The 27,226-nt window shown below is 42.4% G+C and overlaps 1 protein-coding gene across 2 annotated transcripts in view; it reads left to right on the forward strand.

Annotated features, from left to right (window-relative positions):
• The window catches only part of DOCK1 (dedicator of cytokinesis 1), a 273,275-nt gene that overhangs the window by 238,681 nt on the left and 7,368 nt on the right, over positions 1–27,226 (forward strand). For both annotated transcript variants that reach the window (XM_068198299.1, XM_068198300.1), the window contains exons 45-51: positions 2,311–2,487; positions 3,136–3,219; positions 7,480–7,617; positions 9,650–9,795; positions 13,444–13,642; positions 18,144–18,297; positions 22,565–22,710. In XM_068198299.1, the coding sequence (XP_068054400.1) occupies positions 2,311–2,487; positions 3,136–3,219; positions 7,480–7,617; positions 9,650–9,795; positions 13,444–13,642; positions 18,144–18,297; positions 22,565–22,710 (1,044 nt within the window). The remainder of the gene's footprint in view (positions 1–2,310; positions 2,488–3,135; positions 3,220–7,479; positions 7,618–9,649; positions 9,796–13,443; positions 13,643–18,143; positions 18,298–22,564; positions 22,711–27,226) is intronic.

A 27,226-nucleotide genomic window follows, 5' to 3' on the forward strand; every position in this document is an offset into this window, starting at 1 on the left:
CTGAGAAATGATAGCAGAATGGAACTTAATAACGTGTGGGAAGACTGCTACAGATAACTTCTGACCTCCTCTGGCACAGTTCCTACAAAATGGGTATTGACTTTCCTCAAGATCTCTGTCAGCTAAAATGCTGCAAGGAGGATCACAGGGTTTACATCCCTGTAATGCTAAATTGTGATTATGGATACAGATATTATTGATCCCTTGCTAAGCACCAGGATACTCCAGCAGCTCTGCATGTCTCATATTTTATTGATGGAGCTGGAATATTGATGAAGGGAGAGGTGAGATTACATCAAATCAGTGCTGAGAGAACGGAGTAATTTCATAAATGCAGTGTATTACGTTACATAACCCATAGGAACATGCAGAGTTGCTTTAAATCTACTGGCTTTTCAAATTCCTTCTGAGTACTTTTACCTAAGCCATTGCAATCTGTTCATTATCTGCAAGGAATTTGGGGCCAGCATTCCTTATTTTGTATCTGATTTGCTTTAGCTGGACACAAGAAGTTCTAGGGGAGAGAGACCAGCCAGGGAATTAGAAATCAGATTTTGAATCACACTTGAGTTTAAAAAGCACAAATGCTAATCTGTGTTTTGTTTTCATCTTGGAATTTTGTACTGGTGCAAATGTCTCAGGAGAATGTAATCCCTGTTTTCCCTGGATGGAGTGAGGAGTGCCCAGAGTGGCACTGGGAACAAGGCTCAGAATTTATGCCTATCATAAATAGCTTTCACCAGGTTCCAAAGCCCACTTTGTAGTAGTGAGATGGCAACTGCAATTCTCCATCTGCTTTTAAAAAATTAGAGGGAGTGCTACAAGAATAGTAAAAGAAAGGAGAATGAGAAAGAAAGCCATGATTGCTGCTACAGAAAAGTCAAAAAGCTGTCAGCTCAATGAGTGCTAATTTCTGGAGATGCTCAAGAGCTTTAAAAGCAATGGTTCATCAACACATTATTGCATAGTTATAAGGCCATTAATACAAGTGACAAAATCCTAAATTTAGCCTGTGATGTTCCCAGCAGTTCTTGCCCAAGCAGATGCTGGATGTGGCTTCACTCCCCAGTCCAGATTCCCCCGTGGCACGTTGGGCTCTGTCCGAGCCTGGCCTGCTCCCTGTGCCCAGCAGAGACACCAGGCTCCTTCCCTGCCTTCCAGAATCATTCCGCAGGCAGGCTGCTCAAAATGCTAATTAAAACATCCTTGATGTAATCAGCTGGCAGGTGTAAGAGTAACAACTAAAGAGATTTGATTATAAGTGGTTCTCAGAAACAGGGTAAGCAACTGATAGCCAGGTAGAAGTGCTGCTTTGTTTATGTAGCATTTATGTAAATGAGGCTGTAATCAAATATACACTTGCATTTTCCTCACAGGCCTCAATTAACCTTCCTTTCCTCTCCCTACCACATCATTTTTTTAATACAAGCAGGCTGTGGCTTCCAGTGAGGACTCTCTACACTCTGGGTCCTGCAAGTTACTGATTTTCAGCCCATTCTCTAATATTTAAAATATTTTAATACTGTTGTTTTCAACATGAACTTTTTGAGAGACATGTTAGCTGTGTGTAAAAAGTAGCTAGAGATCAGTCAATTAAAATAAAGCAAGTTTTAGCCAGCATAAGAGATAATTCACCCCATGAAGGCATCTGAGGAGACCCTTCATTGAAGTCCAGGTAGAAAGAAAATTTCTCCCTTCAGTTCTCGATGGTCAGATGAAGAAAATGTGAGCTCTTGAGAAAAAGCACAGCAGATAGTTTAGATGTCACATGTCATCAACATATTCAACTCGATGTCCTTGGAAACACACCAAAATAATCACTGCAAAAATATCTTCTTGATTTTTTGAGCGGCTTAGGATTACATTTTCCATCAGAAAATCCACGTTAAAGTTATCATTTCTTTCTTACTGCTACGTTAAGCTGGATCTTCTTTGTGCTGCTAAGACTCACCAACCTTTAATCTCTGATGTTCTCCATAATCCTCCAAAAAACCTCACGTGATTGCTGCCAGAGCCTTTCTGGATGCTGTGCTGGGATGTAATCCCTCCTGCAGCAGCAAAATGCAGTTAACTTCCTCCACTGATAGCCATCATCGTATCAGTTACTGCAGCACAGAGATACCAAATACCTCAGTGCCTGAAATCACCAGGCATCACAATACCAGAAATCAAGTTTCTGGTAATTATTGGTAAAAAATCTCCCAATAACCTCAGTTCTGAAAGGCCTGGAACGTTTCTGCCCGTGGGGTTTTTCTGAGCAGGTTAAAAACTCTGCCCTTGGTTTGAAACCTTCTTTTGTTTGGGTTTTAGGTGGAGATCAGCCCACTGGAAAATGCCATAGAAACCATGCAGCTGACCAATGACAAGATCAATAATATGGTGCAGCAGCATCTGAATGACCCCAACCTGCCCATCAACCCCCTGTCCATGCTGCTCAACGGCATCGTGGATCCCGCTGTCATGGGGGGCTTCGCCAACTACGAGAAGGTAACGCCAGAATTCCCTGAATTCCACCAGGATTCCCTGCCCTGCTGGGCCTCAGCTGAGCCCAGCACAGGGAGGACGTGGAGAGAGGCCAGAGCAGGGATGGAGCAGCTCTGCTGGGAGGAAGGGCTGGGAGAGCTGGGATTGTTCATCTGGAGAGGAGAAGCTTTGGGGTGAGCTCAGTGTGGCCTTGCAGGGCCTGAAGGGGCTCCAGGAGAGCTGCAGAGGGACTGGGGACAAGGATGGAGGGACAGGACCCAGGGAATGGCTCCCACTGCCAGAGGGCAGGGATGGATGGGAGATTGGGAATTGGGAATTGTTCCCTGGCAGGGTGGGCAGCCCTGGCACAGGGTGCCCAGAGCAGCTGGGGCTGCCCCTGGATCCCAAGGCCAGGTTGGACACTGGGGCTGGGAGCACCTGGGACAGTGGGAGGTGTCCCTGCCATGGCAGGGGGGGGATGGATGGGATTTAAGGTCCTTTCCAACCCAAATCCCTGGGATTCTTTGATTCCATAAGTCTCACTTTGTGTTTGTAGCTGTTACTTCACAGGATTTTTAAGTTGATCAATTTATCTTCATTGTAGCTCATTCCTCTGTAGTGGATGCTTCATTTTCTGAAATAATGGCTCATTTCTCTCTCTCTCTCAATTAGGCATTTTTTACTGAAAAATACATGCATGAGCATCCAGAGGATCATGACAAGATTGAGAAGCTGAAGGATCTGATTGCTTGGCAGGTAAAAAACTTGAAGTCAGGTTTTCCAGAGGCAGCTGCTGTGGAAAGACAGCTTGGTGTCACATTGGAGGAAATTCAGATGTTCTCCTCACCTTGGATACATTTCTTTGCCATTTAAATCTGTCTCGGAGCTTGAGTTTAAGTTCATCTTTTCAAATCTGACATAATTGCTCATTTTGATAAATTTGCAGAGAACAAATACAATCAAGATAGTTTATTTTTGCTTGTTTCTTTTTTTTTTTTTTAATAAACACCATTAAGTGACAATCTCCCATCTGTATCAGATGAGAAAATATTTTTCAGGGCAAACAGAAGACAATTCCAGTTTTGTTTCATAGTCACATACTGGACATTTTTCTATGGTCTCTATATAATTTTATAAATTTATGGTAACTAAAAAAATACCAGGTTGATTGGAAGTGTTTTATTTTTCCCACAGAAAAAGAAAGTGAATCATTGTCTTTTCATATTCAATTCTGTCTTTATTATAAAGGGAATAATTTACATTTCCATAGATTTCAATCTTAGAGGTAGTAGAACCAAAGCTACAGAATTCAAAAATAAAATATCCTCTGAAGGACATAAATCTCTGAGTAAGTAAAAAACTCTTTTGGTCTGAAAGAAAAAGCATTTTTAAATTTATTTTCTTGTGAGCTTTTAGAAGAGATTAGATTTTATAAGCTTGAAGTTTTATAGAGGAAAATAATTTGGTCCCAGCAGACTGACTTGGTGTCAGCTCTGTGTCTTTGCCTCTGAGAGTGCTACTTCAAATGAATTCCAAACACACTTTCCCTCAGCAAAGGCTCACTTTGGTGACAGTTGTGTATTAAAATAATATTAAAATTTTAAAATAAGTATGGTAGCTGATCACATTGTATTGCAATTATTCAAGGCTTTTAAACACGTGATTTCCTATCAGTTTTGTACTTTCAAAAGAACAGGAACCAGGAAAATAGAGAAAAGGGATCAAAATTTATTTTTATATCTGAAAATTAGAGTCACCAAAAGCCCTTTCAGTGCTTTTAAATTGCCTTGGATGTTTCATACACATTTAGGGGAACCTAAAATTTAAAATTCCTCTCAAATTACTTCAGTTTTCAGCCAGGTGGGAGTCAGCTCCCAAATACTGGGGAAGCCTTTGAAGGGGCTGAATTCATCCTGGGCTGACAATGATGGAAAGCAAAAAGGAGATTTAATTTTTCAATAATGTGGGGCTTGGAGTTCTGTAATCGCATGGAATTTTCTCCCTCCTGTATAAATCCATCTGGGTATATGAAATAGGAGCCTGACAATTGTATTACCAGCTGACCAGTTAAATTCAATTTTTTTCATCTTCTTACCTCTTTCTCCATTGTGCTGTGGAATTCATAATTCATAACTCATATAATTCCTGTGAACTTCAAGTGTACATTTTGTTTCTGTCTCTTACTAATTCAGATAAATTCCATTAGCAAAGCAATGTCCATTTTTGTCCTTCTTGGTGCTTTTCTAACTTAGGCAAAAAGTGTTCCCATGCAACTGCACCATTTCAAGCTGATCTTTCATTTTAACATGAAGATAATGAAATGATTGATTGAAATTAAGGCAGAGAAATGAATGATTGATGACATTAGTCACTCTGAATTTAGCTGAAGTATTTACAGCACAGCAAAACAGAAAAATACCACAGCAAATCAAAACCTTGTGCTCCTTCTACAGAGATGCAAGAACTGCTGCATTCCAAACTCAGGTTTTATGTTCATATTTTATGATCCCCTTGCTCTGAAAGATTGTTTTCAAAGATTAGTTTAATAATTCAAATCAATGTCTTTTTTTCAGTCTTTTCAGCCAAGCAGATTGAGATTTAAAAAAAAAAAAAAAAACAAAAACAACAAGGGGGAACAAATCAGGGAATAATTTCAAGTTGCAGTGAAACTTCATAAAGTTTTAAAATCAGCCAAGAACCGAGTTATTAAATAAGAAAATGCCCTTTCTCCAAGGCCAGATTAATTAGGAATATCCTGAATGTGGCAAAATTCTGCGTCTGACAGGTGTAAAATTCCATGTCAGTCATCAGCACGTTTCCCTGTGTCTGGAAAGGAGACAGAGGGAAGTTGGTAGAAGAAGGTGAAACAGAAATGGTAACACAGCTGGAAAGTTCTTCCTGCACTTGATAAATGTTTAAGGATTGAGTGGTCTTGGACAAGGAGGCCAAATATCCTGACTCAGCAGCCGCACGTTCTTCTGTGGCAAAGCCGTGAGACATTCATGAATTTCAACTTCTGTAAAAGATTAACAAACCTCTCCTTCTCCTCCTTCTCCTCCTTCTCCTCCTTCTCCTTCTTCTCCTTCTTCTCCTTCTTCTCCTTCTTCTCCTTCTCTTCCTTCTCCTCCTTCTCCTCCTTCTCCTCCTTCTCCTCCTTCTCCTCCTTCTCCTCCTTCTCCTCCTTCTTCTCCTTCTCCTCCTCCTCCTTCTTCTCCTTCTTCTTCTCCTTCTTCTTCTCCTTCTTCTTCTCCTTCTTCTTCTCCTTCTTCTTCTCCTTCTTCTTCTTCTTCTTCTTCTTCTTCTTCTTCTTCTTCTTCTTCTCCTTCTCCTTCTTCTTCTTCATGTTGTTCTTGTTGTTCATGTTCTTGTTGTTCTTCTTCTTCTTCTTGTTCTCCTTGTTCTTCTCCTTCTCTGTCCCCCCACACTTTTTTTCCTACAAATAATGTAATTTACTTCCTGTTCTTGATTTTCCAACCTGGAGGTGGCTGACCCCCAGGACAGGTTCTTCAGTGAATTTTCTACCCATAACATGGTCTCATATGCTTCACCTTGGTAATTCCAGGTTTTGGGGGTTTTTTTAATAATCCATTTCCAATGTCAACAGTTCTTTAAAATAAATGAGCGAAATGACCACTTATCCCTCCAAAACAGGAGGGTCACTGGTAATTATGTTAATTTAGAAATTACTTACTGAGAGCAGGGAAAACTTTCTGGTTTCATGCTTAATTTTTGTCAAGTGCAAATCCATATGCTTATAAAAAGAAGCCACTACATTAAAAAAAAGTCATTATTCTTCTCTTTGTAGTCTTCTAGGAGAAGCACCTCTGTCCATTTAAATAGTGCCAAATCTCAGGGAATCATCTTGATAAGTTTTCTCAAGTTTGTTCATCTGTAATTCATCTGTGTATTTATTATTCTCCTTACTAATAAAGCTGCTCCTTCTGATTGCTGCTCAGTCTTATTAGAAAAATCTGTTTTTAATCAGTATTATGATTTAATTATGAATTATTAAGAAGAAGCCTCTAAGCCTGATTGCTGCAGAGAATATCTGAATTAGAATCAGAGCACTGTGTGGGCTGAAACAGACCTGCAAGAGGAAATATTTTTCCTGAGCTGGAGGTAGAAAACTCTAATGGTGTGTCTGGGTAGCTGTGGGAATGAAAATGTCTCTCTTAAAACATTTCCAAAGGTCAGCTACACCTCCACACTAGGAACTAATTATATAATCCAGTGCTGGCATGGATATTTTGTGACAGAAGCCTTGAAGATAAATTATTATTTTCAGTTACAAAAGAGAATTAATTTAATTTTTTCCCTCTTCTGTTTTCTTCCCAGAGAAAATAAAATATTTTTTCTAAGGAGAACTATATCGTATCTAAAACTGTATGTTTTATTAACCAATATTGCTCTGCAGTATATATCTGTCCAAGGATGGAGCTCATTTGCAGCTTTAGAAAGAGCATTTGTTAAAGAAAACATAAACTATTTTCTTCTTCAGGATTTTATCCTCATGGAACTGGGAAAGGATTTGATATTAATAACCTGGTGTGAGACTCATCATTCATCAGTTTGTTGTTTTGAAGTACAGAATCTGTGGGGGCTTGAGAATGGGATATCACAGGAGGGTTTGTGCTGTGGGATAAATCCAGTATAGGATTTCTGGGCAGAATTAGGGCTGAATTACATGTAAAGGACTTTGCGTAACAGAAAAAAAGGGAGATCCTGGAGAACAGGGGTTTAGATCCTTTCGTGCATCATATGCAAGGAATGATGATGGTCACCGTGACTATAATAATAATAATTCTTGTTATTTTTAATATTATTGTCATTGCTCTTTATTATTGTTGTTGTTATTATTGTTATGATTATTATTGGTGTTATAATTACTATTACTTTTGCTTTTATTACAAATATTATTATTACTGCACGACCTCTTTCCCTGCTGTGGGAGCGTTGCCCCGTCCCTTGGCTCAGGAGGGGCTGGGCAGCGTGGAGCAGCCAAATTCTGCTTTCCAGATCCCATTCCTGGCCGAAGGCATCCGGATCCACGGGGAAAAGGTGACAGAGGCCCTGAGGCCATTCCACGAGAGGATGGAGGCGTGTTTCAGGCAGCTGAAGGACAAGGTGGAAAAGCAGTACGGAGTCCGTGCCATCGTAAGTTCCCTCCCAGTTTCTCCTTTCCCCAGTATCAGGAATTCCCTTGAATTACAGCAACTTTCTGTTCCTGTGTGATGATTCCCTTGATTTTAAAGAGCAATGTAGATGTAGAGTTCCTGGTTGTTCCCAGTCATCATCAAATTAAGGAATACAGAGCAGATGAGAGATGTTGAGGGAGCCTCGGTGCTTTCATTTCCAAGCATGGGAGCAATTTCTAAACTGCCCGAAGACTGTTCCTTGAAAATCAAGATAATCCTTCAATTCTGAAGGATTTGGGTTACAAAAATGAGTTTAAAAATGGGCACTTAGTAGGATTCTTCCAGAGATGAATGTCATCTTTCCCTAGGTGGAATTCCTTTAGGGAAGGGAGGGCTGTGTTGCTCTATGGTAATGTTATACCTACAGTGAATGTAGGCAGGCAAGAAAGCCACAGCTCCTACTTCATAGGTTCAGAAGGACTGAAATTCATACTTTTTCATTCCAGTGACTTAATTTCAGTTGCTGCTTCATCCTTAAGGGAAAGCCAAGAATTTCATGGTGTTTCCAGTGGAGATTTGCTCTGCTTTTCAGTGTTGAGTGTGTAGGTCAGAACAAACAAGGCAAACAGCTTTTAAATTCAGGATAGAATTGATAATTCAGCCAAAAATACATGGATTGGGTGCTATTATGAGATCATATTTTGCTTGGAGCAAAGGAGGCTCAGGGGGGACCTTGTGGCTGTGCACAGCTCCTGCCAGGAGGGGACAGCCGGGGGGTCGGGCTGTGCTCCAGGGAACAGGGACAGGAGGAGAGGGAACGGCCTCAGGCTGGGCTGGGGAGGGGCAGGGTGGACACCAGCAGGAATTTCCCCATGGAAAGGGTTGTCAAGGACTGGAAGGGGCTGCCCAGGGAGGTTTGGAGTCCCCATCCCTGTGGATGTCCAAGGAATGAGTGGATGTGTCACTTGTGCTCTGGGCTGGGGCAGTGGAGAACTGGGCACAGCTTGGACTCCATCTCAGAAGACTTTTCCACCCTAAATAATTCTAGGATTCTGTCCATAGCAATGACATCTATTTTTAATGGGGACACTGAGATCTTACAGGGAACATTCCAGCCTTTGTGGTATCCTTTAATTGATGTTCTGTTTGTGGTCCTTCAAATCCCATCTTATGAATTTATATATTCAGGAAAAAGTTCAAACAGTAATTTATTCCCAGGGAGAACAGAAGTAATTAACATTAGTGATACCTGCATGTCAGTCACTTCAGTAATATCCATTTACATCATCAAGGAGATGACTGGAAAGTGGTGTTATCTCTCTAATTTCACTCTACCCACTAGTAAGAATTTTCAAGATTGATGGAGTTTTATCTCTTCTGTCTTCCTTGTACAAGGCCAATTTACCAGTAGTTGACAGGGTGGAAAATATACCTGTAATTAAACAGCATGAGATTCTTATTTGTTGACTGCAAGAGTTCAATTATTTTATGCATATATCAGTTATTAATGATTAACAAAGCTTGGAGAAATATTCAGAACTCTGAAATTGTATGAAACAAAACCAAAACTTTCATCTATTTTCTTCTTAACCTGGTGTCACTCTGTAAATTGGCACTCCTGATATTTTCAACATAAAGTTTGTCTTTGTGGGTTTTTACTTTGGGTTTTTGGGGTTTTTATGAAGTCCATTTCATTGAAATATATTGACAGGGCGGTCACAACGATGGCAGAGATGGATTAAAAAATTATATGTAAAAAGATTATCTTTTAAAGGCAAGATGTAAAAAACTATGGAAATACCATTGGAACAAAGGAATTCTTGGAATATGCTTAAAATTCTACACCTGCCAGTGAGGACCTAAATATTTTTTTCCAGTCCTTTGAGTGGATTTCCTTTAGAACCTATTGCTTTGTTTGTAACGTGAGCTGTTGGTTGTTACCAAACTCTGCCTGGAAGAAAATCCACAGAACCTTCCCCCGCTCCCTTGGGCGCGTGGATATGGGGTTTTTTGGGGATGAAGCAGTAACATCTGGCCTTTCTTGGCTGCAGCTGTCGGGCCTGGAGGAGCGGCGGGGCAGCCGGCCGCGCTCCATGGTGCGCTCCTTCACCATGCCCTCGTCGTCGCGGCCGCTGTCCGTGGCCTCCGTGTCCTCCCTCTCCTCGGACAGCACTCCCTCCCGGCCCGGCTCCGACGGGTGAGTGGGGGATCCTCAGCCTGGGATGCTCCCTAAAGCTCCCTGGGCTTTGAGGGTGGGCGGCGTTCCCACAGCTGAGAGGGCTGGGGGTGCTCACCTGGGGAAGGGAAAGTCCAGGGAGAGCTCAGAGCCTCTTCCAGTGCCTAAAGGGGCTCCAGGAGAGCTGGAGAATGTCGTAGTTGAGATGGAGACAATCCAAAGCAGCACACTCCATTTTCAGAAGGCTTCAAACTGGTTTTATTATAGCATGGATGCTTTTTATACATTCTTACAAAACTCATAAGTTTACACAACTCACTGGTCAGGAAAGACAAACAAAGTGCTCATTGGAATAGGCAGTTGCAGATTTCTCTTATTTATCCTTCTCTCTTTCTTGGTTTCTCTGTCAATGACCTTGGTAGAAAATTCTTCCAGGGGTAAACGTGGATCCTCTGATCAAACTTCTCTCTGGCTCACAGAAGTCGCTGTAAAACCTCTTGCACAGGAGAGGGACTGGGGACAAGGGATGGAGGGACAGGACCCAGGGAATGGCTCCCACTGCCAGAGGGCAGGGATGGATGGGAGATTGGGAATTGGGAATTGTTCTCTGGGAGGGTGAGGAGGGGCTGGGATGGAATTCCCAGAGCAGCTGTGGCTGCCCCTGGATCCCTGGAAGTGTCCTAGACCAGGCTGGACATGGGGCTTGGAGCAGCCTGGGACAGTGGAAGGTGTCCCTGCCCCTGGAACAGGATGAGTTTTCAGGTCCCTCCCATCCCAAACTATTCCATGATTTTTTTAAGTGACAGCCCGATATTGGCTAAAAAACCCAACCTACAGAGACATTTCTGTCAAGGCCTCTTGTTCTCTAACCTAGATAAATACAATGCTCTTTTTTTACCCTCTAAGCATTCAAACAACACCAAAAAACCCCAAAGAGGAGATCAGTCCCCCCTTTTTAGAGTGTCACAGGTGTGTGAGTGCAGGAGGGATGCTCTGCAGGCCGTGTGTGCAGCCAGCCCTGTCCCAGGAGCTCAGGGCAGGATTACCTGGCTGCTCAATCACTGCTGCTCACTTCAGCTGCCAGAGGAAAAGCTGCTTATGGCAAGATTGTACTTCAAGACTTATCAAGATATTTCACATGAGAACTGGGAATTCTGTTGATAAGCCCTGTCTCACAGTCACATCCCTCAAAGAACAAAATAATCTGTTTGCTGTCTGGGCTTTCCATGCAGCCTCAGATGTCCCTTCTCTCTCTTCCTCCCCTCAGGCACCCCTGTAATCCAGAAATGCAATATTTGACCAAGGCAGCAGTTTTTTAAAGCCTTCTGAAGGGCTGCTGATTTACAGGGATGTTGGAAACTCTTGTGCACCTTCAGAGGGGAGTTATTACCCGGCTAGAGACTAAAGGCATCAAGTAAAATTAAATCCAGCACCTAAGCACCAACAGGATGCTTGCCTTGATTACAAAGAGTTCATTTAGTCATTGGGAGGAGCTGTGCACAGGGCACAGCTCAGCTCTCGTTCCCCTGTCCTCTGGAATGCTTTTTCACACATTGGTGTAAATGTGGGACAGCAGAGATCCCGAGTTTTGACTAATTCTGAACAAAGTTGTCTTGCTGGAGCTTGGGCAGGACAACATCCCAAGTAAGTGAGCAACTTTGTTTTATCTCAGAAGAAAAAATATAGATTCTTTCCTTGCCTCTTTCTGGTTTTCCCTTCCAAATCTTTAAATGCATTTTACTTTGTCATTGGGTGTTATTTCCTTCAGGTTCACCTCACAGCTGTGTTGTGGTAGGTGTCACGTAGCAGTTTTTCAGGATATGAGTCTTCTCAGGGTGTATCTTCACAAAAATCCCACGAAGATCACGGTGCAGCTCAGCTCCTGCTCTGAGCCCAGGGCAAGACAGGAAAATACCATGAGTAACTCTTGTCACTGAGAAGACCTGAAAATACCTCTCATTTGTTTGATCAGGAGGAGGAGAAGAAAAATCATCAGATATAAATAATACCATGAAAGACCTCAAAAATTCAGGTGGCTGTAAAGTCATGTGGGTGGTTTGGCACTGCTGGCCTGGCAGAAGTTTCCTCCTGTTCCTGCTGTAGTTGGTGGGGTTTTTGGTCAGTTCTCCTCTTGTCTTTCCATGTCTCTTCATAAATTAAATTTGAGAATAGAGATGAAGCTAAAAAACAATTAAATGTGAAGCTAAAGGAGTGTCTTATCCAAATCACCCAGTTTCTATTTAATGCCATTTCCAGCTCCTGCTCTTTTAAACAGCAAAGACTGAAAGCAGACTTTGACACAGGACATGTTTTACAGCTCCCAACTCTATATATAAATAAAACTGAATTTTAAAAAAGGGCCTTAGGTTTATTCCCTGCTTAAGATGGGACTTAGAAATCCAAATGTGTCACTTGCACTCAGCGGTTGGAAGCAGGAGAATCCTGGGGTCCAGTGGGATTTCTCAGCTCTTGGCAGTCCCAAAGTGCTTCCAGTTGGAGCACAGAGTGCTGACCCATTTTAGCACAGATACATTAATAATCCAAATAATGAATAGTCCTAATAGTGCTTGGAAGGGAAGCAATTAATCATTGTCAGAAGGACGGAAATTCTTCGTGTGAATTTGCAGTTGGCCTCGGAGGTGCTGGCACCACCCAGTCCAAAATACACAATACAGGTCCCTAAAAAAGTCCTGGTGCTGGGAGAGCTGGGCTCTGCTCTGGGCTCTGTCACTGAAGTTCTTTGTAGCCCTGGGTAAATTGTTGCCGTCCCTTTTCCCTTTCTGTAAAATGGGATGAATAAACTCGTGGGTTTGTTCCCAACCCATGGGACTCAGGATTTGGGAAATGGCTCAGGGGCTGCTGTTGCAGGTGCTGCTTTGAACATCTTCCCATCAAATAAGCTGATGTAGAGTGGAAACAGCAACAAAAAATAGCAATAATTTGGGTTATTGCTGCTGAGTATTGCTGCTAATGGTGGGGATTAGGATAATGTCAGTGCAAATTGTCTGAAATGTGAATACTCTGGAATTTCACAGCAAAGACTGTGGCCTGTACCTGCATGCACTCCATGGAAATGCTTTTTTCAGGGCTAAAAATGTCCTTCTTTGGGAAGTTTTGGTTTGGTTTTGGTTTTGTAATGTAGTGGTTTGAGACAGTCTTAAAATCTGCCAGTGTGATTTTGTCTAGGTGTGATCTTAGTGGTGTTTTTCATTTATAATATAAAATAAATCATAAAATACTTTGTCTAGCAAGGGTGCTCCATCCTTGGAAGTGTCCGAGGTTGGAGCACCCTGGGATAGTGGAAGGCGTCTCTGTCCGTGCCATGGGGTGGGACTGGAGTTTCCAGGTGCCACAGCATGGTGAGTGGCAGTGCTGAATGAGAAACCCATTTTTTTGTGAAATTCAGGAGTTTGTGCAGCCAGAAACCAATACATTTACTGCAGAGCAGGGAAATCTGCAGCTCTGCTACTCCAGCAGTCCTGCAGTAATTTTTATTATAAGAAAATTATGATTGTTGTGACCTTCTGCCCCCTCCTTCTCCCTCTAATGAGTTTTCCTGGATTAGCAAAGCCTCATTAACTCGAGTGAGACTTTGGGAAATACGTAAATAAAAATTAGGTGTTTTGAAAACAGTGTTTTATTGATCTGAGCAACAACATTTTTCCTTAGGTTCGTGCTGGAGCCCCTCCTGCCAAAAAAGATGCATTCTAGGTCGCAAGATAAATTGGACAAGGATGACCTAGATAAAGATAAAAAGGAAAAGAAGAAGGAGAAGAGGAACAGCAAGCATCAAGAGATATTTGATAAAGAATTTAAATCTACTGATATTTCTCTGCAGCAGGCTGAAGCAGTGATCCTTTCAGAAACGGTAACTTTATTAGCAAGGAAAGCTTTATCTAATTCTGAGCCGTGTTCTCTCTCTCTTTTGAAATCAAAATGTTGATTTTTACTGTTTAGTTCCTCTGTAGACCAGAAGTAACTCTGAGGAGATATACCACAGTGTTAATATACATGCTAATGAATCAAAAATACAGATTTGATTTACAGTGGGGAAAAGATCCTCTGAAAATCTTCACCCAAAGCTCTGTGTGACTGTTTGATAAAGGAGCAGGTGGCATAGCATAGCCTAAATAAATGCTGCCATCCCAGCAGCCTTTGGAACAGTAGATTGGGATGGATTTCCCATATTTCAGCTGCAGGACAATGTTTGGTGGGACATTCCAAGGTCATTCCGTCGGCGGTTGCGTGTCCTTGAAGGGCTGTTTGGAGCAGAAAATCCTGAGCGGTCCCTGTGTGTAAGGATATTAAAACCGGGGCATATCTCCCTTAAACCCTCTCTTCTTGGCTTAGACTTAATTCACTGGAACTGTCCTCAAGGCTTAGGTAACCCGAGAAGTTGGAGCTGGGAAATTGAAGGCTGGGATGTCTAAAGCTGGAGCAGGGAGAGTGTGAACTGACTGTGACCTCCAAATCTCTGCCTGGACACCTGTTTGGAGGCCAAGAGTTTAAAATTGCCTCCAGAAAGAAATGGAATGTTCTTTTCAAGATCTGCACAAGTACTCATGGAGCCAGCTTTGCACTCAGCAGAGTCACATTGGTGCTGTGTCATTGACATTGGAATTTGAAACCATTTCTCTCTCACCTGTGATAACTGGATCCTTTAATTCTTTCTGTTTGGTATTTATAGGAAGATATTATTTACATGTTCAGCCACACTTCTGTTTTCTGGATGCTGCTTTCCTTTTCCACTCAGAGATGAGTTAATCTCTCACACATGTCTTGGGACATCCTAAAAAATCAGAGTTTTGCTATGTGATGTGCCCAGTCAGAAACTCCAATAAAATCCCATCTGGGAGTCTCAGGCTTTTCACCTCTGAAACCAATGAGTTTTTCTGTTGACTTCAGTAAATTTTGCATGAGCCTTGGTTTGGTTAAATGGAGATTCCTTCTGCACAGATTTCCACGTCTCGTGATTTTGCTGCCGTGCACTTTGCTTTGCACCTTGCAGCAGTTGTGTTTTGACTGATTGAGGACTGGGATCACCATGGCAGGACTTCCACTGGCATCTCCCAGATCCCAAATGGACCAGCAAAGTCACAGAAGAAGGAAATTGTATTTCAGGGCAGCTGAGTCAGTTGGAGCAGTTGGGAGGCATCCAAGGATGCCGGGAAGCCGGCTGGTGTCACTGCGAGGTCACTGTCAGCTCTCAGAGGTCTTGGACATTGGAAAAGCTTGTTTATGACAGAAAAAATGCAAATTCTAGCTGGAAAGGAGGGCAAGAAAACCCCTCAGGGCATATTCCCATTTGGCATCTGAGGAGCAAAAATCAGCAAAGCCCAACGTGGTTTGACTCAAGTTCTCCCATTCTTCCCAGTCAGGAGCTTTCAGTGGCTGACTGGTGTGAGCAGTATTCCCCTGGTTATGGAGAGGGAGGGAATATAAATGTCAGAGCTGGTTACTTACAGTTATTTTGAGCTTCTTCAAGTCCACAGATCAATAATATGAAAAGGAGTTTGCTGTTGAGAGAAAAACTCTCCCTTTTCAGCCTCTGCAGAGGCCTTGATGAGCTCCAAGACGACTGAGTCAATTTGGAACATGTGGTGTGAGTGGGGTTCATTTCTAGGTGAAGCAGAAGAAACTCTTTTGAGATCAGTTTACACGAGTGCTTGCCCAATTCCCACTGCTGTCGTCTGGAATTTTGAACAGATAATATCAAGGATGAGTTTAAAGATAAAATTTGTCTTAAAATTTTTTGCGAGCTGGAGGCATCCCCTGTTAATGATGTGAAGGGAAATTTGGTAGGAATTCAGCTTTCCCTGTGTTCAACATCAGTGTGCAAGTTCCCTTTTTAAGCTGAAATTACTCCCAAAGCACTTCTACCACTGTGCTGTATGAAGAAAAAGACATTTTGCTTTTTCCTGCATTAAGAACTTGGAAGAAGACAGTTTGCTGGATGAAAAGTGGTGAAAAAAAAAAAAAAGATTTATTTTAAAAGAAAAGTTGGGAGTACAGATTTGTCTAGAAATGGAAATTAAACTTTAAAAAGTTTCTAAAGTGACAATTTAGTAATTAATTCTTTTAGTTGCTAAATTTTTATTACAGATACTGGATTCATTGTGCTGAGAATTTTACAGCTCGTTATGCTGTCACTCATTCAATTAAAACATTTCAGTCATTTAGTGAATTTTTTTAGTAGATTCTTAGTTCTGACTTCTGAAATATTTGGGGATTTTACAGCAGAAGATGAATTTCCAGAGAAAATGAAGTGAGAGAAATGCCAGTGGCCATCCCCATCTCTGCACAGCTCCTGCTGCTCTTCCCAGCAATGATGTTGTGTAAAGAAATGAGTGTTTCCAGTCTTTTATGGGATCTTCTTTTTTCCAATCAAATGAATCACCATGGAAGAACATGGGGAAATTCTAAAACTGCAGAATTATTTCATGGAGCTTTTAGGTTTGCATGGAAAAGGAGCACTCAGGGTCTGTTTAACTGAATGGTTTAAATCCTCTTCCCCAAATTTCACTGCACTCACCATGAATTTATTGACTGATCAAACCCCAGGCCTTAATTACATAAAACAACAAACATAAATCAAGCACTTGAGTATGTGAAGATGATCAGGAGTATCTTCATATTTTCTTAGAGATTTATTATCTTCTTTTAAGTATCACATCAACTTCTTCGACATAAATTGTCCTTGTTAGTGCTTTGATCCCAGGAGCTGAGAGCAAGCCCAGCTCTGAGGCCAGGTAGTTAGCAGAGCACTCGGAGGCTGCTGTTGGAAATCAGAAGAACAGGCTGTGTATTATTGATTTGGTGGTGTCTAACATCACTCACCATTGATCTGCCCTTGGCTAGACCAGGAAAAATTAGCAATGGCTTCATTATGGATTGGTGGCTCCCAAGAGCTCATATTCCTCAGCAGATTCGTGATTTGTGTGGAGCTTTCAGAGGAGGCCCAAGTTGTCAGTCACAGGAGAAGTTCACATTTATTTCAGTAATTACAGAGTGGGTTAACTTGGGGACCTGCCTCCAGCTGGTTTTTCTCTTGATTCTGGCATGTTTCCTTCACCAATTAACATGTTTTCCTTAGTTGCTTTTTTATAATTATCTGTCCCTGAAAAAGTGGTTGCTTTGCTTTTCCATTCTACTGAAAATATGCTTGAAAGGATGTGGAAAGCAGAAACCTTTGGAATCTCTAGAATTTTATTTTTAGCATCAAAACAATTTCTTAGAGGTCACCCTGAGGTCTTGATGAACTTTCCAAAAAAAGGTCCATACTTTTTGGTCATTCATTTGTTGTAGAAGGGTCTCACAGGCACAATCGTTGAGGCAAAGCCTTTTAGGATTTGTTTTCTGAAAAGAAAATTTCAGATTTCTCCTTCCCAACACACTTCATAAAAACCCAGACACTGGGAAATGACAAAATCCTTTGAAAAAGCCTGGATTGCTGCTGGCACTTTCTGTTTTGTCCCACTGAAGCACCTTGGAGTAATTCCCCTTTTAACTTCAGGCTGTTGCTCCATTTTCTGGGATCTGTTTGAAATAAAAGCTTCATTTTTTTCACTATGATTCCTGTTACTGTGAGGTGGTGAATGGGGAAATCAGTAGAGCTCAGAATTAAACTCAGTAAAAGGAATTGCCTTAACTGAAGGATGAGTTGCCCATCAGATTACAAATATCTTTTGAGGGTTCCTGATGGAAAATTTGAATGGATTATGAAGCAGCCAGAGGGAAAAAAAAAAAAAAAAAAAAAAAAAAAAAAAAAAAAAAAAAAGGATATTTCAGTGAATTAAATATAAGCACAGTCAGGAGCCACCAAGAAGGTGTTTCTGGACAGATGACATCTTCATCAGAAGAGAGTTTGATGAAGCGTGGGTTAACTTGGGGACCTTCCTCCAGCTGGTTTTTCTCTTGATTCTGGCATGTTTCCTTCACCAATTAACATGTTTTCCTTAGTTGCTTTTTTATAATTATCTGCTCCTGAAAAAGTGGTTGCTTTGCTTTTCCATTCTACTGAAAATATGCTTGAAAGGACGTGGAAAGCAGAAACCTGGTTAAATGGTTAAATGGTTAAAAAGGTAAATTTTAACAGGAAAGTAGATCTGCATGAGAAAAAATAAAGCTTTTGAGTGCTGTATAATGTGGTGTGAGATTCTAAAGTTCCTCAGGTGTTACTAAACAAGTGTTTGGGGAATTAGCTCAGCAAGCCAGACCAGGCTGGGAGAAGGGAAGACCCTGCAGCTGGGAATGAGCAATATCGGCTGTTAGCGCTGCCCTCGCCCTGTAGAGCATCAAACGATGGCAGTTCCATTTCTGACACTCGTTCCTCTGCATTCCTTGTCCATCTCCCTGGTTCTGTCCCCCAGATCAGCCCCCTGAGGCCGCAGAGACCCAAGAGCCAGGTGCTGAACGTGATGTCCAGCGAGCGGCGATTCTCCGTGTCGCCGGCGCCGCCCAGCTCCCAGCTGACCCCACCACCCATCACTCCTCGCACCAAACTCACCTTCAGCATCCAGCCCAGTAAGTCTTCTCTCTGAAATAAACTCCTTTTTAGGGTGGAAATGTATGTCCTGAGCATGTCTTCACACCCTGGTTTGAGTTTCGCCATCACCAGGATATTTCTTGCACCAGGTATTGATACCTCAGGTTTGGCTTTTCTATTTTTCACATTCTGTGCTGCTTTAGTGTGTGGGTCTGGGCTTCATATCAGGGGATGCTGAGCTCTCTGCACAGAGCAGGGACACAAAACAATTCCTGCTCCAGCTGGGCACCAAGGACAAATGATCCAAACCTCAGGCCCAGGAGCACAAACAACGTGGGCTGGAGAGAGAAAAACAAGCAGGATGGGACTGCATGGGCTAAAGCTGGAATGGGACAATGAACTCCAGTGTGCCAATGGAGCAGAGCTGATCCCAGTGAGAGCCCCCGGGAGCGCTCGTGCATTTTGGGACCATTTGGGTTCATCTTGGGTGCAGCCCTGGCTGGGCTCTGGTGCTGCCCAAGGTGGATCCATGGAGGAGATCCTTTGAATAAATCCCTGATTTATTCTGTAACTCTGCCCAGCCTCTGTCAGCCTTCACAAGGTATCAGTATTACTTAACCTCTTACCTTTGCCAGCAAAAATTAATTCAGTATTTTACACAAGCAAGCAGAATCATTGCACTGAAACAGTTTCTTTTCAAGTAATCATTAACAATTAATTAGGTGTAGAGTAACAGTCAAAAATTTGTGTTGTACTTGATCCCATATTGAATGTTTTGGAGCATAAAGGCTTAAAAAGTAATATTTTTTGCAATGGTACATTACAAAACTTCTTTTTGATACGTTGTGGTTACAAACCAGAAGGGAAAATAAAGGTCAGGCTTTTTAAAGTAGTTTTTGTTTGACACTGACATCTATCACTCAGCTTTTCTGTAAAGTATCATCTGTTTGCTCCAGTCTGCAGCAAACCCTATTGCAGAACTGGGTGTAATCCAACACCTATTTCTTTCCCAGTGCTCTTTCCCAAAACTTGTTATTCAGAGTTTGCAGCTGCCAGCGTGTGGCAAAAAAGCAAAAAAAAGATTTTTTTTTTACATGTCCCCGAATCCTACTCCAGTGGTCAAAGAGCTGAGTGTTAGTAAGGAGGAGAGGAAATGATCAGTCTTCAGAAAAAACTCCTGTTCCATCAAGGTCACTGCTTTGTTTAGTGGTTTTGGTACTTTAAAACTTTTTCTCTTGAACAGTCAGACACCCAGAGCAAATGTTTTGATTACCATGAACTCGTAACTCTCACCTTCCTTTACAATTTTATAGCCAGAAACTAAGAACTAAAAATGCTAAAATCAGGGGATGCAGAGAACTAGGGGATATATATTCCTGCCAAAGATATTGTAATTGGATTTTTTGTTCAAATGTACATCTTATTAACACTTAATTTGATTTCTCTTTTTTAAAAGTATCTGAAGTTACCAGGCATTTCTGAGAATATTTTTGTGCTAGAGATTGGTGGGTGTTACATAAAATAGGAGCAGCTTATTGCACCAGTCCAGAATCATTTCAGGAATTACAGTGATAATTTTTTTAGGAATTTCAAGGATAAAGAAGTTCCTTCAGAGCCCAAATTGGCTAAAAGCAGTTAATGGGTTGCTAAGCAATCCTGGCTGCCTGTTAGCTGGCACTTGAGGAGAAGGGAGTGTAAAATGTGATCATTAGGGTAAGATGAAAAAAGGGTCCCTTAACTGATCCTTTGCCAGCTCCAAGATCTTCCCAGTGGCACATGTCCAGCAAGGAATAAATATTCAGAGCACACCCATCTGATGAAGCACCCTGAGTAATGAATTCCATGGAATAATGGGAGCACACCAGAAATTTGGGGTAATTATTTGTGTGACCATCTTAGGGGGGTTTAGTTCAGCTGAGGAGATAACAGATCTGCAGCAAATAGATTTTCTTGGGACAACAGTGAGAATTCCTGAATTTGTTCAATACCTGCTGCTGGGTAAATGTTCCCTGGCTTTCACTGAATTCTGGGAAAGATCAGATCATTGTTTTTCAGGATAGAGTCTTGTTGTTCCACTAAACAGCTGCCAGATAAATGCAGACGTGTTGCTCGTGTATTTTATGAGCTCTTCCCGTGGGTGGAAATGCTCTGCCCACATGTGCAGGGATTTATTTATTTTGATCCTTCATCAGGATGAGGTTGGGAAGGTGCCATGGACAGGCTGCAGGAAATTCCAGCTGGAGCAGGAGCTGGAGGATGTAGGGAAAGGGGGCAAAGCAGAGCAGGACACAACTGCATGGACAGTTGGGTTCCATCCAGGTTCTTCAAGCAGATTGCCTCCACACCTTGTTTCCTCTCCAGCTCTGCTGAAAACATTCCTCAGATGTTTCCTGAAAACCTGCCTTTCCATGGATCTTCCAAGGATCTGTTAAAAGAAACAAAGGATTTGGGTTATTCCTAACAAAATGGGTCTCAGCATCCTCTTGGGAGCACCTTGGCTTAGGTGAAGTCAGAAGTTTTATCATGGAAGAAGTGAAATCTTGTTAGTTGAAGAAATATCATATAGAATGCAAAGCTGAAGTGCTCAGGGGGGTTAAATTTACTTTATTTTTGGGAAATTGTCTGTTATTCTACTCAGTTTCCCAAGGAATGTCTACAAAGAGGCCTGAGAACATGGGTTGTTTCTAGTAAATATGGAAAGGTTTCTCTTTCTGAAGCAGGGTTCAAGGTTTTGCTAAAGCTCTAACTAAACACACAAAAGAAAATGACATTTCCCAAATGTTTCCCTGTATTATCCTAAACTGGATAAACCAACCAAAAATCGAGATACCAATATACATAGCTAAGATATAGATGTTTAGTAGTGGGGGAGATGTGCAGGACCTGTGCCAAAGAGTTGTTTTGTGACATTAAAGATCTCAATTCTTTAGAATGGATGGGGAATTCATCCAGAATGGACAGGGAAGTTCATTCCCAGAGTCAGTCTTTAGTTACAAATGCACAACGTGGTTATCCAGCTGCAGTTCAGTTCCATGAAGAAGGAGATTCTCATGGAGATCCAGAAAGGAAACTCTTAGGAGGAAACACTGGGGAGTGGAGAAATCCTCTCTGTGGAAAGGGAAGGATAAAAAACAGGAGCAATGGAAAAAGCAATGAGAAATTCAGGTCCTGGTGGACAAACAGCATTTTCAGCCTATTGGAGAGGAAGCCACTGAAAATGTGGAGTCCCAGGATGGAAAATAACCTTCTTTCCATGTAGTCAAGAGTTCAGCTGGAAGGATGAGGAGTAAAATTACAGTTTTCAGTGACAAATCAATAGAGCCACCTTAGAGTTAAATTGTGTTGTGAGAGGCCATTGTAGAGAACAATAAAATCACACTTTTAATAAAATATTGGTATGAGCTTTGCAATAAAAACATCTGCATAAACAAGTCCTCTTGTTTCACAAATCACCCCAGTAAAATAAAATAGAAATCACCCTTTTTTTCCCTAAATAAAATTCCCTCATTTATAAACAAATCATTTCAGTTTCTTATCTCGTAGAGATCGCAGTGGGTTTTATTAAAATGACAGAATTAAAATGACTGTATTAAAATGACTGAATTACCCTGAAATACACTGGGGGGGGATTTCTCCCCAAAAACCTATGTATCACTCAGGCCTCAATAAATTTTGTTGTCCCTCAGGCTATTTGCCTCTCCAGCGTATACCTGGGAGGATTTATCTGCTAAGAAAAGGGAATTTTCTACCCAGCACACAGGAATAATAAATGTTTGGTACTTTCTCGTGCATGATTTTATTTACTCAACAACTAATGGCTGCTCATTTGTTATAGTTACCTGGAGCCTGAAAGTTTTGGAGAGAGATGTACTTAATTCCAGGCTTTCATTTGTGCATTTTATTAAAAGGGAGCCTTTATTTTACTGGGAGAAAGTCAATAAAACTTAGCCAGATTTTATTTTCTCCGTGCACTTTGCAAAACTTTGATTGTGTTTTAATGTACAAGGTGAGCTTGAAGGTGGGAAAATTGTATTTACAGTGCTGTTTTGGGTATTTTGGCAGGAAACATGAGACAAAAAATATGTTTTATTAAAAACAGGGGGTTGTTCAAGTGTTTTGAGGGCTTTTCTAAGTGAGTCCAAGGCCAGGTTAGACAGGGCTTGGAGCAACCTGGGATAGTGAAAGGTGATAGTGGAAGTCCATCATCCATGACTGGATGATCCATGAGGTCCCTTCCAACCCAAACCATTGTGGAACTGTGGGACTGAGCTGCTGGCAGAGTTAACCCAGTGTTGGTTTTTGCAGATCTGGAGCTGAATGGGATGTCCAGCTCCGACATCGCCGACGTTCCCCCTCCTCTGCCCCTCAAAGGAAGCACGGCCGACTACGGGAACCTCATGGAGAGCCAGGACTTGATCAGCCCCACCACGTCCCCCCCTGCCCACCAACGGGTGAGTCCCCAGAGATCCATCCCTTCTGCAGCTCCTTGTTCCCTGAGCCATCCCAGGGGAGGTGGGGTCCTGCTCCTGCATCCGTCAGCTGATCCAGAGGGCTCTGCAGCGTCACGAGGGTGAGGGAAGGGCAGAACCTGAAGGAAAGCTGGGTTCCTTCTGGGCAATTCCAAGCCAGATGTTGTCAGGTTTGTTGGGCAGGGAGCTTTAACCAGCAGGAGCAGCAAATTGGATTTAAAGCCTTTCAGTCCTGTGTCAGGAAAGGAAATAAAACATGAACCTGCCACCCTCCCTTCCTGGAGCTCCGCTCTGCCAACGTTCAGTCACCACTCATTTATTTCCTTGACTCGTGTCCCCTTTGAGGCAAGGAGCTCAGAAACTCTTCATCACCAACAGGGTTTGCAGCTTTCTGAGGAAAATTCGCTTTTTCAGCTTTGTTTCCTGTAGCTGGAAGCTTTAAAAAATAATGTGGTCCTTTTCTTTAAAGCAGTGCTTTTGAGAAATGCCTTTTATTTTCTTTGGGGGCAAAAAAATACATTTAAAGGGGTGTGGTGGGTTGATCCTGGCTGGTGCCCACCAAAGATGCTCCATCACTCCCCTCCTCAGCTGGGCAGGCAGAGAAAATACAATGAAAGTCTCATGGGTTGAGATAAGGACAGGGAGAGATCCCTCACCCCTTGCCCTCAAAACAGGCTCAACTTTGGGAAATTAATTGAATCTATTACCAATTAAATCAGAGTAGGGTAGCGAGACCCCGCGAGGTCACAAGTTTTCTTTGACTTTGAAATGCCAAATTTTGACCGAGCTGTTCTGTGGGAAAACTCCCAGCAGAACTGATCCCTCTTGTTTGCAGAGGTGTCATCCAGGATTCCTCTGAAGTTCACCATTCCAGAGAAATTCTGTGGAGCAATTTGCTTTCCAGCAAATTTCATGGCAGCAGAAATGCAGAAATCTCAAGAGAGGAGGAGTCAGGCAGGAGTTTGGTTTGACCTGGGGAATAGTTATGTTTAACACAGATTGTACCAGTGCACAAGTCCAGCTTTTCCATGGTTGAAATTCTGCCTTTGTTGTTGCAGGAACTGACTTTTTTTGAATTGTTTTACCATTTCAGGCTGAATGGTAAAATAAAAAATACAGGTATAGAAGTAACTTCAGGAGTGGGAATAGAGATGTTCAAAACACCTTGTTTTACTCTTTGTTTGCATATACTGAAAAATTCTCTATTCCAATCCTCTCTTCCATAGTTGTTCCCCATGGCTGGATCATTTTAGTCAATATTTTCACTTTCCCTCTCATTTCCATCAAACTTTACTGCACTTCTAACCTTATAACCCATTTCCCCAGCATGTCTCTCAGGGGCCAGCTCTCATTTGTCCTGAATGCAGCCCTCTAAGTGGAAAATTACAGAATGTACAGCAGGACTGCCAGGAGGTTTGTCTAAGGAATCCATCTCCAGGAAGAAAGCTGAGAAATTCACATTAGGATTCACTTTTCTTCATCTCCTTCCTGCATAAACTCTTGAGTAGTAAATTCATTTTGTGTGATGTACTATAAGGTTTAGGCTGTGGTAGTAGCTCAGGATCACTAAGATGAGTTCAGTTTTTAGCTAAAAAGTATCAAACAGTGACAAGAAATAAAATCCTGGCAGCCAGGGGTATTTTCCCTGACTGGTGAGGCTTTTGGAAGGGGTTTCCGCTCTGGGGATTGATGTTTTTAGTTGCTGTATGACTCCCAGATGCCATGGGGGTGTGGTTTTGGGAGCCCGTGCCTGGAGATGACTGAGCCTGATTTGCTCTGTGACCTTGGGCAGCTCCTGTACCTGCCACAAGCAGCATTTCCACATCATTAAATGGGAGTTCAGAAATATAGTACCAATATGCTCCCGTGGATTTTTGCAAAGCTTTATTCAGCTCTTAATATTTTTGCTCTTTCCAGTCTTGATTGCTCAGGCTCCTCTCATTTATTTTTTTTTTTTTTTACTACATTTTGTCTCTGTAGGAACAGACCCCATTTTTTAACATCTGGTGTTGAAGGGCATCAGGATTTAAAGCTCAGAAATGCAATCAGACACAGGCTGCATCTTCTTATCTAACTGCCCACAATTTTCTCCAGCATCTGTGTTTTTATAAGCTTTCCAAGACCATGGAGTGTGGTTTCAAAGCCTGGCAGAAGGATCTAAAGCAGATCTGTCCCAGAGCCACCTGTCCTGTGCAGGGCCAGGAGTGGCACTCAATGATCCTTGTGTGTCCCCTCCACCTCAGCAGAGTCTGTGATTCTGTATTAGGTTTAGAATTGATTTTGGAGAAGATTTCTAATCTTATAACAATCACTCTGTGCTTTATTTCATCAGGCTGGTAGGAAGGAAGCTTTTAAAGAACATCAAGAAAATGAGTAGTGCTGGACATGAAAGATCAGATGGGTGAATTCTCATTGCTGCTGTGATTAAATCCCACTCCACAGTTTTAATGACTTATGTTTCATGGGTCAAATAGCTCCATAATTCATAACTGGATAATTCTCTGCCTGGTAAACTGATCATCTTTTAAATTACACTGCCGTTGTATCAGTGAAGAAAAATCAGTAAAACCTATTAGAGATAAGATTATCTGAGTAGCTTTTAAACTGGAAATACCTCCTTGTGTGAGGAATGATTGTGTTTTTCACTCTGGTTGTCTTGCAGTGGGTTGTGAAAGGCAGGGAAAGTGCTGTAGTGAACTAAAAGCAGGCAGCCAGAAAGGGATCAGATGCTCCAAGTCAAACTGCAGGCAGTAATGTCATTTTTGAGACAGCAATCTCAGATATTCAGAGTTCAGTGTTACCTTGGTCTACCTGAAGTCTTTAATCCAGGTGATCACCTCATTATCATTTCCTGATTGTCCCTTACTCCATGTTAACTCTGAGACCTTTGTAGATATTTTCATGCTCCCTGCAATTTGTTCTGCTAAAAATGTCCTTAATAATATATGGCAACATAAAAAAATAAAGAGAAATCTACGACTCCTGCAAGGATTATTATTACATCAAGGGATTCCTTTAGGCACTTATCATTCTTTATGGGTTCATCCTCACCCTTGCATACCAATCAACCTCCTGCTTAGTATTCAGAGCAGGGAGGCAGCTCAAAGAAAATAGATAAAGGAGCACTTGGGTTGCTAATATTGGCTATAACACTTCCTAAGCATGGGGTAAGGGTTGGGAGGGGAACATCTCCATCAACCCAGCACAGGTGGAACGTGGGGATGGCTGAAGCCTGCGAGGAGCACAACAGCCTTGGCTTGACTCTGCTGTATGGGGAATATTCTGGTTGTTCACTGGGATAAAACTGGATGATATATTCAGATCTAACACACAGAAGGCACAACCCAGGAGGATTTTTCATGTGTTGCAATGCAGGTGCTGCAGTGCTGGAAATTCTCTCTTGTAGCAGCTGCAGTGAGCAAAATCCGACCTTAAAGGCTTCAGCAAATGCATTGTCCTCATGTGGACAGGGACAAGTGCTGGGAATGCAGCTGGAACTGTGGAGGAGCAGGGGATTAGGGAGCACAACTTGAGGGCTTGCAATAGCAGCCTGCAGCTCCTCTCTGATCTCTGCTGGCTGTGATCAGGGACAGGGGCCAGGGGTGCCTGGAGCTCTGTCAGGGCAGGTTTAGGTTGAATCTCAGGGAAAGGTTCTTCCTCCAGAGGGTGCTGGGCACTGCCCGGGCTCCCCAGGGAATGGGCACGGCCCCGAGGCTGCCAGAGCTTCAGGAGCCTTTGGACAATGTGCCCAGAAGAAAAAAAAAAACAAATTAATATATGGGGTTTATTTACCATCTGATAATTGTTTTTGCCTGCTGGGGATGGGAAACGTTGCAAGCCTTTCCTCCTGTGCCAGTCCCTCACTCTTCAGTGGGTTCAGATGTTGCTGAGCAAAGAGTTTCTGAAAAATTATTTACTTTTTAATAAGTCTCCAAGTCAATGGACTGCCACTGCTTTTTACAGGATTTGATGTCTTCTCCTTCCTGCTGTCTGCCCAGACATGTGCTGTGTCCCTTGATTCCGTTCAGGGAGTGGCCGTGTCCCGCTCTCCACACGGGATCAGGCCATGGTTTGGGCCATGCTGATGTGCTGGTTTATGTCTCTTGCAGGACCTGGGCCTTCAGTGAGGAATGCAGGGTCAGTCTGGAGTCTAAAGCTAATTCTGAGTGTTTTGCTCATCACTCCTGAGTCTGTGCATGGACTGGAACGGGGAAGCAGTGCTGGGGAACTCGAGTTATCATCCAGTGTGGGCAGAAATACTGATGATGTCCACGTGGAGAAATGTTCCACAGAGGGAAAGTGGCCTTAGCTGTGCTCCAGCAGAGCTGTCACACTCCAGGAGCCAGGTCCTTCCTGCATGAGGGGTGCAGACCCCTGTCAGGTCCAGCTCTGCCCTCATCCACTGCCGTTGTCCCTCACAGGCCTGCCAGAAACCATGGGGAAAGTCACAGAGTCACCAAACAGTTTGGGTTGGAAAGGACCTTAGATCCCATCCAGT

This window comes from Anomalospiza imberbis, chromosome 8 (genome assembly GCF_031753505.1).
Source record: "Anomalospiza imberbis isolate Cuckoo-Finch-1a 21T00152 chromosome 8, ASM3175350v1, whole genome shotgun sequence".
NCBI classification, from domain to species: domain Eukaryota; kingdom Metazoa; phylum Chordata; class Aves; order Passeriformes; family Viduidae; genus Anomalospiza; species Anomalospiza imberbis.